The sequence below is a fragment of the Paroedura picta genome, chromosome 16 (assembly GCF_049243985.1).
Source record: "Paroedura picta isolate Pp20150507F chromosome 16, Ppicta_v3.0, whole genome shotgun sequence".
NCBI lineage: Eukaryota > Metazoa > Chordata > Lepidosauria > Squamata > Gekkonidae > Paroedura > Paroedura picta.
Window position 1 is genome coordinate 6,463,168 of NC_135384.1, and position 15,986 is coordinate 6,479,153.

The 15,986-nt window shown below is 52.1% G+C and overlaps 5 protein-coding genes across 6 annotated transcripts; 4 read left to right on the top strand and 1 right to left on the bottom strand.

Annotated features, from left to right (window-relative positions):
* Positions 1-1,914: 1,914 nt before the first annotated feature.
* On the top strand, positions 1,915-7,853 carry C16H19orf85 (chromosome 16 C19orf85 homolog). 2 transcript variants are annotated; one of them, XM_077314684.1, is made up of 3 exons: positions 1,915-3,249; positions 5,874-6,133; positions 6,681-7,853. In XM_077314684.1, the coding sequence occupies exons 2-3, from the start codon at positions 5,934-5,936 to the stop codon at positions 7,198-7,200; spliced, it is 720 nt and encodes a 239-aa protein (XP_077170799.1). In that variant the 5' UTR covers positions 1,915-3,249; positions 5,874-5,933; the 3' UTR covers positions 7,201-7,853. The 2 variants fall into 2 exon arrangements, with proteins under 2 accessions (XP_077170799.1, XP_077170798.1); XM_077314683.1 differs by lacking the exon at positions 1,915-3,249 and adding an exon at positions 4,678-5,026.
* A 1,888-nt stretch (positions 7,854-9,741) lies between these two features.
* Positions 9,742-10,717, top strand: LOC143826110 (histone H1.2-like). The gene has a single exon (XM_077314739.1). The coding sequence runs from the start codon at positions 9,794-9,796 to the stop codon at positions 10,451-10,453; it is 660 nt and encodes a 219-aa protein (XP_077170854.1). The 5' UTR covers positions 9,742-9,793; the 3' UTR covers positions 10,454-10,717.
* Positions 10,718-11,129: 412 nt separating this feature from the next.
* On the bottom strand, positions 11,130-11,639 carry LOC143826126 (histone H3). Its single transcript, XM_077314779.1, has one exon. The coding sequence runs from the start codon at positions 11,602-11,604 to the stop codon at positions 11,194-11,196; it is 411 nt and encodes a 136-aa protein (XP_077170894.1). The 5' UTR covers positions 11,605-11,639; the 3' UTR covers positions 11,130-11,193.
* Positions 11,640-12,788: 1,149 nt separating this feature from the next.
* On the top strand, positions 12,789-13,187 carry LOC143826134 (histone H4). Its single transcript, XM_077314787.1, has one exon. It carries the CDS (start codon positions 12,825-12,827, stop codon positions 13,134-13,136), a length of 312 nt encoding a protein of 103 aa, XP_077170902.1. The 5' UTR covers positions 12,789-12,824; the 3' UTR covers positions 13,137-13,187.
* Positions 13,188-14,923: 1,736 nt separating this feature from the next.
* LOC143826135 (histone H4) lies at positions 14,924-15,607 on the top strand. The gene has a single exon (XM_077314788.1). The coding sequence runs from the start codon at positions 14,953-14,955 to the stop codon at positions 15,262-15,264; it is 312 nt and encodes a 103-aa protein (XP_077170903.1). The 5' UTR covers positions 14,924-14,952; the 3' UTR covers positions 15,265-15,607.
* Positions 15,608-15,986: the final 379 nt, after the last annotated feature.

The following is a 15,986-nucleotide window of genomic DNA, read 5'->3' on the forward strand; positions in this document are numbered from 1 at the left end:
GACTCCAGGACACCCCCCCCCAAAAAAAAAATGTATGCCCTGATGCCTATGTTGGAGATCACCGGTCTCGTTCATTTAGGGAAATTCATGGAGAATTTGGAGTACAGCCTGGAGAGGACGGAGTTCAGGGAAGGGAAGGACCCCAACCCTCACAACTGCCAATTTCCCACCTCACCCCCCACGGTATTGGACTTCTGTAGTCTTGAAATCGGTAGTCAATCTGGAAGACAGAGATTTAGTATATTCCACGCTTCTCTTGGTTGTAAATGTGTGACACGCTTGGATGATTTGGGTGTGTTCCTAGCCAGTCTTTGTTTATCTGTGCTTCTGAGTGGCATTTGTCTCTGTGTTGTGTGCGTATGTGTGTGTTTGGCTTGAATAAATATATCTTTACAGCCAGGTGTGTGAGAGAGAGAGAGAGAGAGACTTTCAATTCCATAGTGTTTGTGTCCATACAGTTTGGAAAAGGCGCCCTCTCCTTTATTCCCCATTGTAGCATCTCCCTTGGCCCTGAGGTCCCACCACCACCACCACCACCACCACCCTGCTAGCACTCAAGGCCCCAAATCCTCACACATACCCCGTCTTTGGCTGGTCACTGGCTTAGTTTGAAAAGAGGTTATTCCTGGCCTAAGTTTTGTGGCTTGTACGAAAGGGAGGGAGGAAGTGTGTGGAAAGGAAAATCCTAGCCAGCCGTCGAGGGCCTTGGCCAAAGCAAACCGGCTTGGCGCTGCTGGGTTTGTCTAACCCCATGACCCCTTCTCTGGGAGGGAAGGGGAGAAGCTAACAAATCCAAGCAAAGAGCCAAGCAGGACCTGTGGAGGAATATTTTGACCGAAGGCAGCATCCAGCTCAGAAACCTAGTATGAACGATGCACCATCTCTTTCTAAGCTATACCAGAAGGTCTCTGGGCATATGCAGAGTGTTTTCTGCACAATCTCCTCCCACTCCGTATTTGGGAACATTTAGCCACATCTGCTGCTGTAGGAATCGGTCTTGTGACTTGATTTGGGATGGGGGTCCTTATTTAAACATGTCCTCACCCCACTGGGCTTGGTGTGACAGGGGGTGGGGTGGGGTAGAGTGAGCTCCCTCCTGTCTTGCGGGATTCGAGCCAGCTGATGCCACCAGGGCTGAACTGATAGGGGAAGTGTTAGATCTATGGGTGCAAAACCCAGGACACGGGGAGTTCATCTCAGCTCTTCATTGTGATCCCAGCTCAAGGGTGGAAGAGGCAAAAACTGAACTGAGAAACCCACACAACCCGTATTGAGCGAACAAAAGGATCTTCCCACCAGCATGCGCTATTGGTCAGTTTCACTTTAAACTGACGGGATCTGGTGGACGGGATCCAACCTCGTGCTGGCCAATCGCCTGTTCAGGATTATGATCCTGCCTCGGACCTCCAGCTCCATCCTCGGCAGGTCTACAGACACAACCGGAAGAGAGACATCATTTGCTGTGCCCGGTCAGTCAGTGTCGGAAAAGAAACCGGGTCAAGCCGAGAGCAGATTCCACGGCTCTCATTCGCTCTGAGGGAGAAGACATTTGTGACCAGGATTTCTCCCTCCCTAAATGGCCCTGTGGAGCTTAAAAAAGAGGGTTTCTCGAACACATGCACTTTAAGAGGAGCTGTCTTCTGTTGTACTGCGGGTCGACCAGATCTTACTGGTCTGACTGGGGAAACCATAACGGGTCAAAGGACTGCAGTCTGGAAACTGGTCAGTCCCACGTTCTGCCATGTTTCCTCTCCTGATTGACCCACCATTTTGTGAAATGAACTCTCTGCCTCTGGGCCCCAAAGTCACGCCGATAAGGAGGGCTGGGGGGGAACGTGGAGAGACGGGTGGCTTCCCTTCCTTTCTCCCCTTCTCTCTTTCTCTATTCTCCCCACCTGGTCACCAGACAGCTCACCTCCTCCCTTGGCGGCCACCTCCGATCTCTGAGCCCAAGGACAGCAGGGGGCTCCTGGCCGCCAGGCCTGAGTTATGCGAGAGCGCCAGCAGCTCACAGAAAAATAAACCAAGAGGGAACTGCGGCAGCACCACCAGATGTGGGGCAGAGAGCCCCACAAACCAGCTAGGACATGACCCTGCTTCATTCCACCTAGAAAAAGGGATGGTTCCAACCCCCCCCCATCCCTCTTTTGTCTCGTTGCTGTTTTTTGTCCCTGGCCCACATGTTAATATTTACTCATCCGCATCTGACTTTCAAGATGCCAGGTGTCACATGATCTTTGCTTCACTTACCTTCGTAACAACCATTTACCATCTCTTGTTCTCCTTTGGAAGCTGTGGAGCATTTGACAGTTCAGGTTTCGATAAATAAAGGTCTGAATGCAGGACTCTCAGGTATACATCTAACAAAATTCACATTGTGCTTCATTGGTTTCAGATAGGAACACTTGAAATCTTGGTCATGAAAATTAAATCTTTCTGGCCCTTTCGTTGTCCCCTAGCTGTTTTGGCCACCTGCTTCCCGGACAGTGTGATGTAGGAGTAATGATACAGACCGTTGTTTGGATGCCCATAAAGTAAACTTGGTCAACGTACTTTGCAAGGCTGTTGCAAGAAGAGCTGTTTTTTGCACCCCACTTTTCACTGTCCGAAGGAGTTCCAAAGCAGCTCTCCCCACAACAAACACCCTGAGAGGTAGGTGGAACTGAGAGAGCTCTAAGAGAACTGTGCCCAGCCCAAGGTCCCCCAGCTGGCTGCATGCGAAGGAGGAGTGGGGAATCACACCCGGTTCTCCAGATTAGAGGCCGCCGCTCTTAAACAGGACACCACACTGGATAAAATTAGAGAAGACGCTCTGAGCTTCTTGGGGTGAGACAGGAAGGGGGATATGGAATAAAAATGCAGTCAGTAAAAGAGTCCTTTCTGTAGTGGAAGTCTGAGGCCAGGGACGGACTCCGCAGAGGGCAGAAATGTCTTGGCAGGCCTCCCCCGCTGTGCAAGGCCCTGGCCTCTCTCGCCAGCCTGTGAACATGAGAGGGATCTTTGTTCATGGGCAGAGTTTGTTTTGTCACCTGTGTGTGACAAGCATTGGGAAGGGAGAGGGCAGGCTTTGATTTCACCCCGCAGGGCGGGGGCCGTGTTTGCTGACTGGCCGAGGCGGGACGAGGGGGAAGCCAGAGGCAGGCCGAATGCTGGCGCCCGGCCGCCTGCTCAGAGGCACCGGAGGGTAAGGCCGGAGGCCGATGGCTGAGTCTGCAGATCGGCTGCCGCTTTGGCCGGGGCAGCGTCCAGGTGCGGAACGGCAGAGGCTGCACTCAGGCTTGGGCTGGCCGCGTCTGAGGAACTTCAGGAGAGTCACAAATGGGGATTGGTGTGCAGCGATTGCATCCGAATCGGGCCCGTCTTTTGTAAAGCTGCCTTGTTTTATTTCTCCTCTTCCAAGCGACCACACACACACACACACACACACACACACACACACACACACACACGGCCCGATTGTCAGCGTGTTTATTTGGGAAGAGTCCCACTGAGTTGAGTGAGGTTTGAGAGTCAGGGAGTCGGGGGGGGGGCGGGTTGGAAATCCCTCCTTTGCTCCAAGGCTCACCTTTGAGGCACTCCCGGGTGTGCGCCTAGGAACTGGGGTTGCCAACTTTGGGTTGGGAAATACCTGGAGATTTTGGGGGTGGGGTGCAAGGTGAGGAGGGGCCTTTTCTTACAGGGTGAGCTCAGCAGAGAGATTGTCCCCTGCCTTTTCTGGCCTCCCCCTCCCCCCGTTCCTGCCAACGCAAGTCCCCCGTTTAACCGTGATGGTTGCAAATTGCCTTATAATTGCTGGTATTCTGCCGGTGGGTGACTCGGGGACTCGCTCAAGAGATCGTGGGTGGGGGTGGGGGTGTCTTTTGTGCCGGCAGATTCCTGGCTTGGCAAGGGCATCTCCGGGCGACCTGGAGTGCTTAGAGACTATTGAAGGCCCTGACATCTCTAATGGGCCCGGCTAGCAATAGGGACCACATCCTGGTAGGAAGTATGTGCTAATTGGGAAGCCAGTGAGGCCTGACCCCAGTGTGGGGGAGAGAATCCAAGCGTGTGGGGGGCAGGAGAGGGGAGGGGTGCAAAGGAAGAAAGTGACATCAAGGAGCAGGATGCAGACTTCAGCCATCCTCTCAACGGAGAGTGAACAGAATGGATTTTGCATGGGAGAAAGCCACAACAGATAATTCAGATGGTGCTAAGTGCTACCCACTCCTGTGCCTTCTCATAGTCTTCGTGCCTCCCATGTGAGGTTGCCAGCCTCCTGGCAGCACCTGGAGCTCTTGAGCTATTATAATTGATCCCCCAATAACGGAGGTCTGTCCCTCTGGGAAAAATTTGGAGGCTGGACTCTATGGTGTTATATGTGGCTGATGAGGTCCCTCCCTCTCCAAATCTCATCCTTCCCATGTTCTAACCCACAAATCTACAGGTATTTCTAAGGATGCCAGTCCCCAGGTGTTGGTCCTCAGGAATTATAGCTCATCTCCAGACAGATCAGTTCCCCTGGAGAAACTGGCTGCTTTGGAGTCATGGGTTCTGGGCCCACCCAGATAAGCCGAGAGGTTGAGATTTGCTGACATCCCTTTACCTTAAGTATTTGATCTTCCTATATTCTTCTGGACATCACTTAGACACCAAAAGGCTTCAGAGGAGGGGGGGGGGGTCGGTGTCTTTGATTTCCAGAGGCGTCAGGCGAGCCAGCCAGGGCCCTTGAAAGGAGCCCTTGAACCAATGGACTTGAGAGAGGAACGAATTTTAACCATGTGCCTGTTTGAAGTGGGTGGGAAGACGAAAGGGGTGGAGCATCTGAGCATCCTTAACACCCTCCCCTCTGCCTTGGGTACCAGTCTCGGGAGAGGCAGCCGAGGCTCCAGCTAGGAGCTTTATGAAAGAAAGGAAAAACCCAGAGGGAGAGTGTTGGGAAGGGAAAAAATCCAGGGAGCTAGATGGAAGGGCAGAGCGACAGAGCTACCAAGAATCACCTCTTTCCCCTGGAATCCACTTTTTCAAACCTCTTCATCTAGAGGACCAGGTACGTAGAACTGGGGACACCATTGGGATGGGAGGCCTTTAAATCAGGACAACCCCTTATTAAATTCAACAATACTTTGTTGGTTTTACACAACATGCAAGTGGGTTTTTGGAGATTGTGTGAAGGACTAGCCTGATGGGGCAGGTGTGTGTGTGTGTGTTTGTTGCCTGGAAGGGTTGCTGATTTTTCTGTTCAGAGTCCAAACGCTTTGGCTATTAAAAAAAAACAAACATTTATAATCTGCCTTTTCTCCCCAAAGAGAAAAGTGCCCAAGAAGGAGGTGAGCTCCCACCTTGATGGTGGCCTTTAAGCAGCAGCTGGACAGATCCTTCTCCTGGATGCTCCTGGATCCTTCTCCTGGATGCTTTAGGCTGACCCCGCGTTGAGCAGGGGGTGGGGCTAGATGGCCTGTGAAGCCCCTTCCAACACTATACTTTTTGAACAGCGTTGCGTTCCTCAAACAAATTTCAGACCCCAACTCCCATGCCACTACAGTACAATAGAAAACAGTTTGCAAAGACAGATGTGAGATTTCATAGGGGCTTCCCAAATGGTTCAGCCTGTGTCCCTCCACAATGGGGGGGGTCTATGCGGGGAGGGGCCTCCAGTTTTACTTTTGGGATGTGCTGAGGGTCAAATGATGGACTGGTGACGGCCTCCGTTGGCTGAAGATCATCTGCAACATGCAGCAGTCAGGAGAAGTCCTCAAAATCAGGGCGGGAGGGACGCTTGAAGGGATGTTGATAATGTGCCTGTTTGATTGCCAAGGACCTGGAGCAGCGAGGAAAACAGGGAGAGAAGCAGGGTAAGCGACAGGAGCCTGACCTAACTGTGCCCCTCGGTGCAGGATCGCTGGAACTGCTCCCTGGGCGCCGCTGAGCCCAGCCTCCTCCTCGCAGAGCAGAGGATGCCGCGTGCCAGTCCCTCGGCCTTGCCTTTCCTGGCGTCGACGCAGCCCCTGGCCACGTTCGAGCGTGGGCGCGACCTGTGCACCTTTGTGGCGACGGCCGCCTCACACGTCCTGCGCACTTTGCAGAAGCCTCGCAAGAGCCGGCCTGGCAAGAGGAAGGTGAACCACCGGCGGTTTCTACAGAACCAGGTCTGCAGGTAAGGGCGCCCGCGGAGCGCACCTGGGAGCGTGGGATGGGAGTGGTGGGAGCGTCTCAGAGGGGCTTCTGTGTCCCATAATGCACCTCTTTAGGGAAGCTGGGAGGGCTAAGCAAATTCGTAGGCCTGGCCTAAGAGTCCGGAAGACATTCAAAGAACTTCTGCCAAGGGTTGCCACTCTAGGGTAGCCAGCTCTGGGGTGGGAAAATAACTGGGGCCTTTGGGGGGTGGAGCCAGGAGAGGGCGGGCCTTGAGGGAGGGACTTCAGTGGAAGGTAGTTCCCTCCCCAAAGCAGCCATTTTCTCCAGGGGAACTGATCTCCATCGTCTGGAGAGGAACCAGGGGATCCCCAGGTAGGTCCTACCTGGGGATTGGCATCCCCGGGCCAGCCTTCAAGTGGCATTGACAAGGCTGTTCTTTTTTATTCCTTTTTAATCCTTTCTTGACCCCTTCCGAGATGTTTGGGGGCAGCCTCTCTGGCCCTCCGCTTTCACCTGAGCTTTCCCACCATGGCATCAACTCCCCCTCATTTCCTTTCCTCCCTTAGGAGCTTCACGGACATTGAGGCGGCAACCCGGCGCTTGGCCTCCTCCATCCTTTCCCAGGAGGCTGCACCACCTCCCCGAACACGTCCTGAGCCCCACGCCCCACAGCCGATCGTGGCCCCTCCAGGCTCCTTTCTGGGCACAGCCGAAGCGTTCGTGGCTCCGGACCAGATCCCCAGTTGGGGCCCCTCTCTCAACCCCCTGATGCCGGACCCCGGAGAGCTGTTTGAGCCCATTGCCAGTGAGACGGGGCCCTTGACCGATGGCTCTGCATTATTTGGCCCCGACCCTTCAGGATCCAGCTTGCTGGGGTATGACCTCCAGCTCCACTCTTGGCCCCATGTGAGCTCTGCAGCCGACGGAAGTGTTGCTGCCTCCGATCCAGGGGGTTTGGTCCTTTCCCCCTGTGACCCTTGCATGTTCTTCTGGGACTTGGAAAGGTGGTGCACTGGACAGGAGAGATGTGAGCCCTTCCCAGTGTCTCCCACCTTGATCTCAAGAGGAGAGGAGCCGGCAGTGTAAGAGAAATCCAGAGTCCTGCGGAATCAAGAGTCTTCCTGTCTTGTGCTGTTTCCAGCCGATGGCTCAAAGACAAACCAACTCACAAAATTTAAAAAAAAACCCACTCTTCTTAAAGTTTGTACTTTAAGGGACTCTTTCATCCTTCTTCCATCCTCCACCATTAAAACCTATTGAGAGATTCCTTGGGGCTTGAAGGAAGGCCAGGCGTCTTTCAGCTGTCACTGCTGCCTATCAACGTAGCAAAACAAAGATGTGTTCTCACGGATCATTGCCACTGGGAACAGCCACCGGGCAGGATCCTGCCAGCTTTTCAACCAATCATTCTCCTCTGACTACGGTTCCCCGCCCCCCCCCCAGGTCCACATATCTTTCCCCCGTGCAGGACCCAAAGTGTCCAACATGGCCTTTTCAGTGGTGCCCCCCTTCCCCTTTTCACTAGCGGAAAAGCTGATGGGATCCAATCTGCCATGCTTACCTCGATGGCATCTTGGTGGTCCATAAGAAAATTAATATCACAGCCTCTTCTAATACTTTTCATTCCTTGCTTGATCTTGCTGTTGACTATTTTTGTGTGTGTCACAATTGTAATAGGCCCACCAAGGTGTGGTTCGTTCTCACGCAGCTGATGAAGCAGGTATTGTCACAATAAAAGAGTCTTGGAGGTGCCACAAGAGTCTGCCATCTCTTTTCTTTTTTGCTGCCACACGGTAATCTCTCTCCTACAAATGTCCCTTCATTTCATGCACGCCTCCACAATTTCCCTTTATATTCCTCTTTCCCCTTTTCCCCTTCCCGTAGAACTTGTGCCACAGATCCTGGAGAGCATTCCATTCCACTAATTCGGCTTTGCTATGAAATCTGATCGTCCATCTCCCAACATACTCTGCCTTTCCCTGTGAGCTCCTTTTCATAATATTTGAATGCACATAGATGCTCCATCGTTTCTTTAACTGAGCAATGGGCAAAAGAGAACCAACCTTTTTAGTCTTGATGGGGATGAGCTGGGTCACCATTATAGGCTTGCTTACTACTCCCATCTAGTGGGTTTTTTTGTTATTACACCCTATTAGGAAAAAAGTCCCCATAGTTTATAAACAGGAGGGCCATCATGAGAAGAGCTCTTCCACCAGGTATTTGGTTGGGGTCGGGTTGTGGAAGTTCAAGGGTCCCTCCTTAGGATGCTCTGAACATCAAGGGCAGGAGTGGTTTCCAAGGGCAGGTAGTCCCCCTCTACTGAGGTGAACTGGCTGTGGATGCAAGATACCGGACTGGGGGTGAGAGAACCAGATGGGTTATGCTGCCTGGGAATTTTATTACATTAAAATTCTATTTTATTCTCACAACATTCCTGCAAGGTAGGCAAGGGGTGGAAATACAGCCTTGGAAAAGGACTGAGTACTTGAGCTTGCTGGCCCAGGTGAAGACCACTGGCCCACCAGCAAACATCCCTGTGGCTATAATGCTCAGTCCACCATCCTAAGTGTGCATGACCAACTCAAGGTACCCTTGTATGTACACTGCCACACCTAGTAGATTTCCCTTCAGTCCAAGAGAGGTTTACAGAATGGGGACTTTTTGGGAAATCAACCTGGTGATTGTGAATTTTGTACATATTATTATAGTCCAGGGTGTTTATTAATACCTCATTGCAGTACAGACCTATGTTTTAACCAACTGGCTGTAAAAAAGTGGAGTGTGGGAGGGGGGGGGTGGTATATGGATATTTCTGTCCTTTAAAATTTTTCAGCTTACCTTTATTTTATTTTATCTTTCCATTTATACCTGGCCCCTCAGGAGCCTGTCTTTGCATCCCAGAGAATCCAGTGGCTCTTTGCATCCATTTACTGCAGTTTAAAATGGCGCTACTGGTTAATCTTTCTTCTTCCCAGCAAGCAAGGGAACATTTGATGATGAAAAGGAGGGGGAAAGCTCCGAGGGCGGGAGAGAGAATTCATGCAGCCTCGCCCAGTTTGCGGCGCTCCGGCTCATAGGAACCAACATAATCAATAGTGTTCAGCCACTGGCCCAAAACAAAAGAGTTTGTGCATTATTTTGTGGAGGTCTGTGGCGCACCAGGGGGGAAGTGGTCGCCTTTTTGGGTGCCCTGGCCAGGGGCCGCCAAGCCTAGATTGTAAAGCAGGAGGAGGACAGGATAGGAATGAAGCTAAACAACAATTCCTGTAGACTGCACTGGAAGGAGGGAAGGATAGCCTGCAGTTTACGCCGCCTGAACGGGAGCGGGTGGTCCTGCGTGTACGGGGGGGTTCAGGAGGCACCAGACAAGCGAGCCCGTGGTCCGTTTCCTTCCCAGCCCGACCCAGACCCCCCAATAATCCGGCGTCGGCAGAAAGGGGATCGGGGCCGTCGGCCGGGGGGATTCTCGAGGCTGAAGATGCCGCCAGGCCGCCGCTCCCTTTGCCGCGGAAGCCCGGCCGGCTCTTTCCTCGGCGGCAGAGCCGGGCGCCAATCAGGGCGCAGCTCCGCCCTATAAATAGTAGGCGGCCGCTGCGCTCCGACTCAGACTTGGCTTCGCAGCGCCCTCGCAGGAGCAGCCTCAGCAGCAAGCAGCACCAACCCCAGCAGCAGTCCGGCCATGTCGGAGACGGCCCCCGAAGCGCCCGCGCCCGCCGCTCCTGCCGCCAAGGCCCCGGGGACCAAGGCGCCCGGAACCAAGAAGGCGGCGGCGGCCAAGAAGGCGGCCGGCGGGGCGAAGGCGCGCAAGGCGTCGGGCCCGAGCGTGACGGAGCTGCTGACGCAGGCGGTGGCGGCCTCCAAGGAGCGGCACGGGGTGTCGCTGGCGGCGCTCAAGAAGGTGCTGGCGGCCGCCGGCTACGACGTGGAGAAGAACAACGGCCGCATCAAGCTGGGCCTCAAGAGCCTCGTGGGCAAAGGCACGCTGGTGCAGACCAAGGGCACGGGCGCCTCGGGCTCCTTCAAGCTGGCCAAGAAGCAGGCCGACGCCAAGGACAAGGCCGCCGCCAAGCCCCGCAAGCCGCCCGCCGCCGCCAAGCCCCGCCGCCAGCCCGCCACCAAGGCCCGCAAGCCCGCCGCCGCCAGCGCCAAGAAGCCCCCCAAGAAGGCCGCCAAGGCCAAGAGCCCCAAGAAGGCCGCTGCTGCCAAGCCCAAGAAGGCCGCCGCCAAAGCCAAGAGCCCGGCCAAGGCCAAGGGCGTCAAGGCCAAGCCCAAAGCCAAGCCCAAGACGCCCAAGGCCAAGGCGGCCAAGCCCAAGAAGGCGGCGCCCAAGAAGAAGTAGCGGAGCAGGAGCAGGACGAGCGCTTTGTGATCCCAACGGCTCTTTTCAGAGCCACCCACCGACTCCCGAAAGAGCCGAGTCGCGATTCTCGTGTTCCCTGGACAGCTACCCCCTCCCCCCCCCCCAAAGTACTCTCCGGGGCCCGACCCCGCTTTAGCTCCCTGCATCAGGCTACTCCGGCCTGTTCGGATCAGGCCAAGAGACCCCGAAGATTTCAGTTCTTCCCTCAACCTGTGCCGTCTGTGCGGGGCCATCGCGGTACCCTGCGGATGTGAGCTTGTGGTTAGTCGGCCCCTTTCGACACGTATGGTTAGGGGGGGAAGGATACACACACACAGCCATTTGTTTTGGGGGGGGGGCTATTGCAAAGAAGGGAATCGGGATCTCAAGGTACAGTGCAGGAGTGTAACTAGCTTGAGAACAGGGAGAAAAATGAAGAGGGAAGGCAGACAATGAAACTCTCCTCGTACCCTTTATGAAATACACTTATGTGAGCCCCAATAATTGTCCCATTATGCATTGTTTAAAGCAACAGTATAAAACGCGAATCCAGATTTTGTCCTAAACGTGCCCCTGGACGAACTTTGGGAGGGCCGAGCGCACAAGCGAAAGACCCAAACAGTCTCCGTTGGGAGGGAGACGTGGGCGTGTTCCAGCACTTCCAAGTGAAAACATCGTGGCTCTTAAAAGAGCCTTTGGGTTCTAGAAGGGGCGGGAGAATCCCGAGGCGAGAAGCCGGCTTAAGCCCTCTCGCCGCGGATGCGCCGGGCCAGCTGGATGTCCTTGGGCATGATGGTGACGCGCTTGGCGTGGATGGCGCACAGGTTGGTGTCCTCGAAGAGCCCTACCAGATAGGCCTCGCTGGCTTCCTGCAGCGCCATCACGGCCGAGCTCTGGAAGCGCAGGTCGGTCTTGAAGTCCTGCGCGATCTCGCGCACCAGCCGCTGGAAGGGCAGCTTGCGGATCAGCAGCTCAGTCGACTTCTGGTAGCGCCGGATCTCGCGCAGCGCCACCGTGCCCGGCCGGTAGCGATGTGGCTTCTTCACGCCGCCCGTGGCCGGGGCGCTCTTGCGCGCCGCTTTGGTGGCCAGCTGCTTGCGCGGCGCCTTCCCGCCGGTGGACTTACGAGCGGTCTGCTTGGTTCTTGCCATTGTCACAGCAGAGGGGCCAAAATCACCACGTTTCTCGCAGGCTACAGAAGAGATGAGGCGCCGGGCTCGGGAGGTCCTTTATATCCCTCTCCTGCTTCCCTGATTGGTGGAAAGAAGAACAATAAACCTCTTGATTAAATTTCCCGGGCTCTGGACAATTGGTGACACCCTCTCCCCGCCTCCAATCGTCAGGGGCTCGTGTTGGCTCCCGACCAATGAAAGGACAGTCTCAGGGCCGCCTCCATCCGCTTTGAAACCCTTTTTTGTTTGGCGGCAAGGTTCGACTGGCAAAGGAGAGCGGTTGGCTTTGTGTATTCACGGTTCGTCTTGGCAGGGATAAATCATGACAAGAATTATGAGAAGCACTGAAAATACAAAGAAGGTGGTGGGAAAGAGCTTTCCTAAGGAAAGAGCGAACCTCTCTATGTATGACAAACTTAATTGAGAAATCTTGGGAAATCACAGCGAGCTATTGATAACAGAAAAAGCACCAGATTTTGAACTAAGGATTGCCTGATTTTAAAACGGGGGCGGGGCAGTTTTAGGAGGGGGGTGTAATAGTATGTTGAAATTACTGAATAAATCATTCCCCAATCCAACAGAGTGTAAACGTCTGTGTTATGGTTGTAGTTGGAATGTATAATTTATTTTTTTAGACATGCTAGGGCAATTCAGATGGCATTTTAGATCAGATATTTTAAATGATTAAAATACGATTGCCTTGCCTCAAAAAAAGAGAGATCCTTGTCAGAAACGGAGTATTTTCGCACCTGCAAGAAAATACCCAGTTGGGTGGCCCCTTGGTCTGAAGTAGCAGAACCAAGTTTTGAATCCAGGGGCATCTTTAAGACCAAGAAAGTAGCACTCGAGCTGTAAGTTTCCATGCGGGCGCACATTTGAGGACATCTGTGAGCACACGAAAGCTGACACAGGCTAAATAAAACTCCGTTCGGCTTAAGGGTGCCACTAGACTCAAAAAGAAAGTTCCGTAAGGAAGGGAGGCGACAGGGCCGAGACACATTTCCGGCGGCTGATTGGCGAAGGAGCCAAGCCTCGGAGCGAATAGAGTGGTGCAAGGGGCGGGATGGAACGTAGTACCTGCCCCTTCTGAAGTTTTCACTCAGGTTCGACTACGTCCTATAAAAGCCGGCCGGCAGTCTCTGTCGGCCAAACCCGTTTAAGGCTTTTGTTTGGGAGGATTTTGAAACTGGTTTAGCACCATGTCTGGTCGTGGGAAAGGAGGCAAAGGACTCGGGAAGGGGGGTGCCAAGAGGCACCGGAAAGTCCTTCGTGATAATATTCAGGGCATTACCAAGCCTGCTATCCGGCGCTTGGCTCGCCGCGGTGGAGTGAAGCGCATTTCTGGCTTGATTTACGAGGAGACCCGAGGGGTGTTGAAGGTCTTCCTGGAGAACGTGATCCGGGACGCCGTCACCTACACCGAGCACGCCAAGCGGAAAACCGTGACCGCCATGGACGTGGTCTATGCTTTGAAACGCCAGGGCAGGACCCTCTACGGCTTTGGGGGCTAGTTTCCCGCGCCTGCTCCCCCCGTAAACACAAAGGCTCTTTTCAGAGCCACCCATGTCTTCCAAAAAAGAGCTGGTCGTTTTGCCGTCCTGCTGAAAGCGCACTCTTTCAGGCGAGATTTTATTATGTTTTTCTCGCTCCGTTTTGCTGTGTAGTTTTTCCTGCCTGAATCTTGTGCAGTCCTTGTTCCTCCGGGGAACCAGCGTTGGGCACTATGGCTTTGCCCCGATAAAGAGTCTTAAATAATTTTTCTGAATAGTAGAATATTTATAAATAAAGGTAACTTAAGGGAAGGGCCTGGGTGTTTCGCTTTCGGTTGGGTGTCTTTCAGAGACGGGAGAATAGCTACATAATTTTTGTATCGGTACCTTTGGATAGCTGCGCCTTTGTAGTGTACTGTATCGGTTCAAAGTCTTGGGACATCTGTTACATTATTATCTTAATAGTAACCACTTAAAAAAAGAAACTTTGTTTTACGCCAGTTTGGCTCCTTTTCAAGGACACGTAGTGGAGTGGGGAACAATGTTATTTTTCCAAGTAATTTTTCTTGCTTTAATGCTGAAGCTTTCGATCTCTTGCAACCTGATATATTTTCCTACTGGCCCCCCCTCCCCGGTTTTCAGGCTTCATTCTATGCCAAGTTCATTATCAATAAAGGTGTGGGGAGAGAAAATGTAATTTGCGACGTGAACAAAGAAAGCAGACGCGGAAGAGAAAGGAAAAGGCGTCTTCCAACCTGTACCCAATTGCAACTCTGCGCGGGAAGTTTAAATTTTCTACAGTGTTGCGTCACTACCTTTGAAACTAATCAGGTGATCCCAATCTTCAGACCATTTCCTACGGTAGTTGTACTGTTTTAAATACCGAAGAACTCTAAAGTTTTCCGTACACGTAGACCATAAAGTAGTTTATTTCAGAGTCATTGGCTGAAGAGGGGAAGAATGGACATTCTTAGGTGCAACATATTGTGGATTTCAAGCCTTTCAGGATAACTTTATCCCTGAAGAATTGTTCAGTGATGTTCTCAGATGGCATGAAAGACACATCTGTCTTCTGAATAGCAAGGGTATTAATTTTTTAAACTGAAGGCCCTGTCCCTATTTCTTAATTTTTTTGACGCAAAACACTGTTCCTTTGTCAGAGCAGGTAAGAAATTATGCTATTTGGTAACCGGTTTACAATGTTAAGGCTGCGGTTGCCAAATGTAAAAGAAGATAGATTGCAATTCTCTACACTCTTAACTGGACAGTAAGTGGAACCTATTTATTTACTTCGGGTTAAACATGGGTAGCACCCTCCCCCCCCACACACACACACTAGAGGCATTCATACCGATTTCTTGCCGTGTCAAATGAACGAGGAGTCTAGTGATACAAAATGTATTCCAAAATAAATTCTCATTAATCAGATCTATCTCGTGAAGTAAGCCTGCGTGATTCACGAACAGTTATGTTGGACTAAATGGTCCGCAAACGAACGGGTAATCTTCTGAGTCACGAATGAGGAATACGCCTCATTAAGCACAGCTCGTTTTGTTATTGTTCACGTTCAAGCCGTCCCCAAATATATGTCTCGATTTATCAAGACAGAAAATATCTAAAAGAAACCTCGACTCAAACTGGCCGGTTATGGGTTGGTTTAAAATCGCAGTGTTGCGCATTCATTGGTTAGCGCGTTCGAAATGTTACCGCCCCTATGTTTACCTCTGCTGTTTTCACTCTGGTCGGGTTCTGACCTATATAAAACTGCCCTTGGCTGTCTGCTGTCACTTATCGTTTTTCCCTGTAGTCTGTGTTCTTTGCTGGGAAAGAAAGGGCAATGTCTGGTCGCGGGAAAGGCGGGAAGGGTCTAGGAAAGGGAGGAGCCAAGAGACACCGAAAAGTCCTCCGAGATAACATTCAGGGCATCACCAAGCCTGCCATCCGTCGCCTGGCTCGCCGCGGAGGAGTGAAGCGCATTTCGGGGCTGATCTACGAAGAGACGCGTGGCGTGCTGAAGGTTTTCCTCGAGAATGTCATTCGAGATGCTGTGACCTACACCGAGCACGCCAAGAGGAAGACGGTGACAGCCATGGACGTGGTCTACGCCCTGAAGCGCCAGGGTCGCACTCTGTACGGCTTCGGAGGCTGAAGAGTCATGGTCTTGATCCCCCAGCTACACACACAAACGGTCCTTTTCAGGGCCACCCACCTGTGCAAGGAAAGGGCTGTTTACTTTATGTGATGGAAGTCTGCAAAATATACTTGCAAAATATACCTGCCAAGACAAAGCAGGGAGGTGACCATGAGTCTGTGATCGAGTAAATCTGTAAAGCAGGCTTTTGTGAAACCCTTGGGCTTCTTGACAGCCCTGGAATGGTTTTCTGGATGAGAGTTAAATTTTATGTGTTTTATTTAATTGTTAAAACAATTAACATTTAATTAGCCCATCCCCCCCTCTCTGAAAATTGCAATGATGGGCCTGGGGGTGGGTGGGAAAGAGAGCCCTATGCTTAACTATATTCTGCAGGTTTGCCCCACCCTTCTGGGTTTTCTTGAAGTCATGTTTCCAGGGGGTTCTCAATGGTCAAAAATTTGAGAGGCTGCTGTAAAGCAATGGTTCGTAGTTCATTTCCATCTGAAAATGTTATGTGAGTTTTTATGGATGATTGTCTTGAAACTTGACTGATCAGTGAGAGGGATTGAGTGGTGAAATACTTGGAGCATTAATGCTCATCATTTAGAAAGTTTCCCTAGTTTCCCACTGTAGTCTAGTCTTTGTTTACAACCTGGAAGGTTTTTATAAGCATCTATTTTGCTTTGTACAAAGAAAACTCATTTTAGATACATCACAAAGTCCTCAAGGTGGCTATT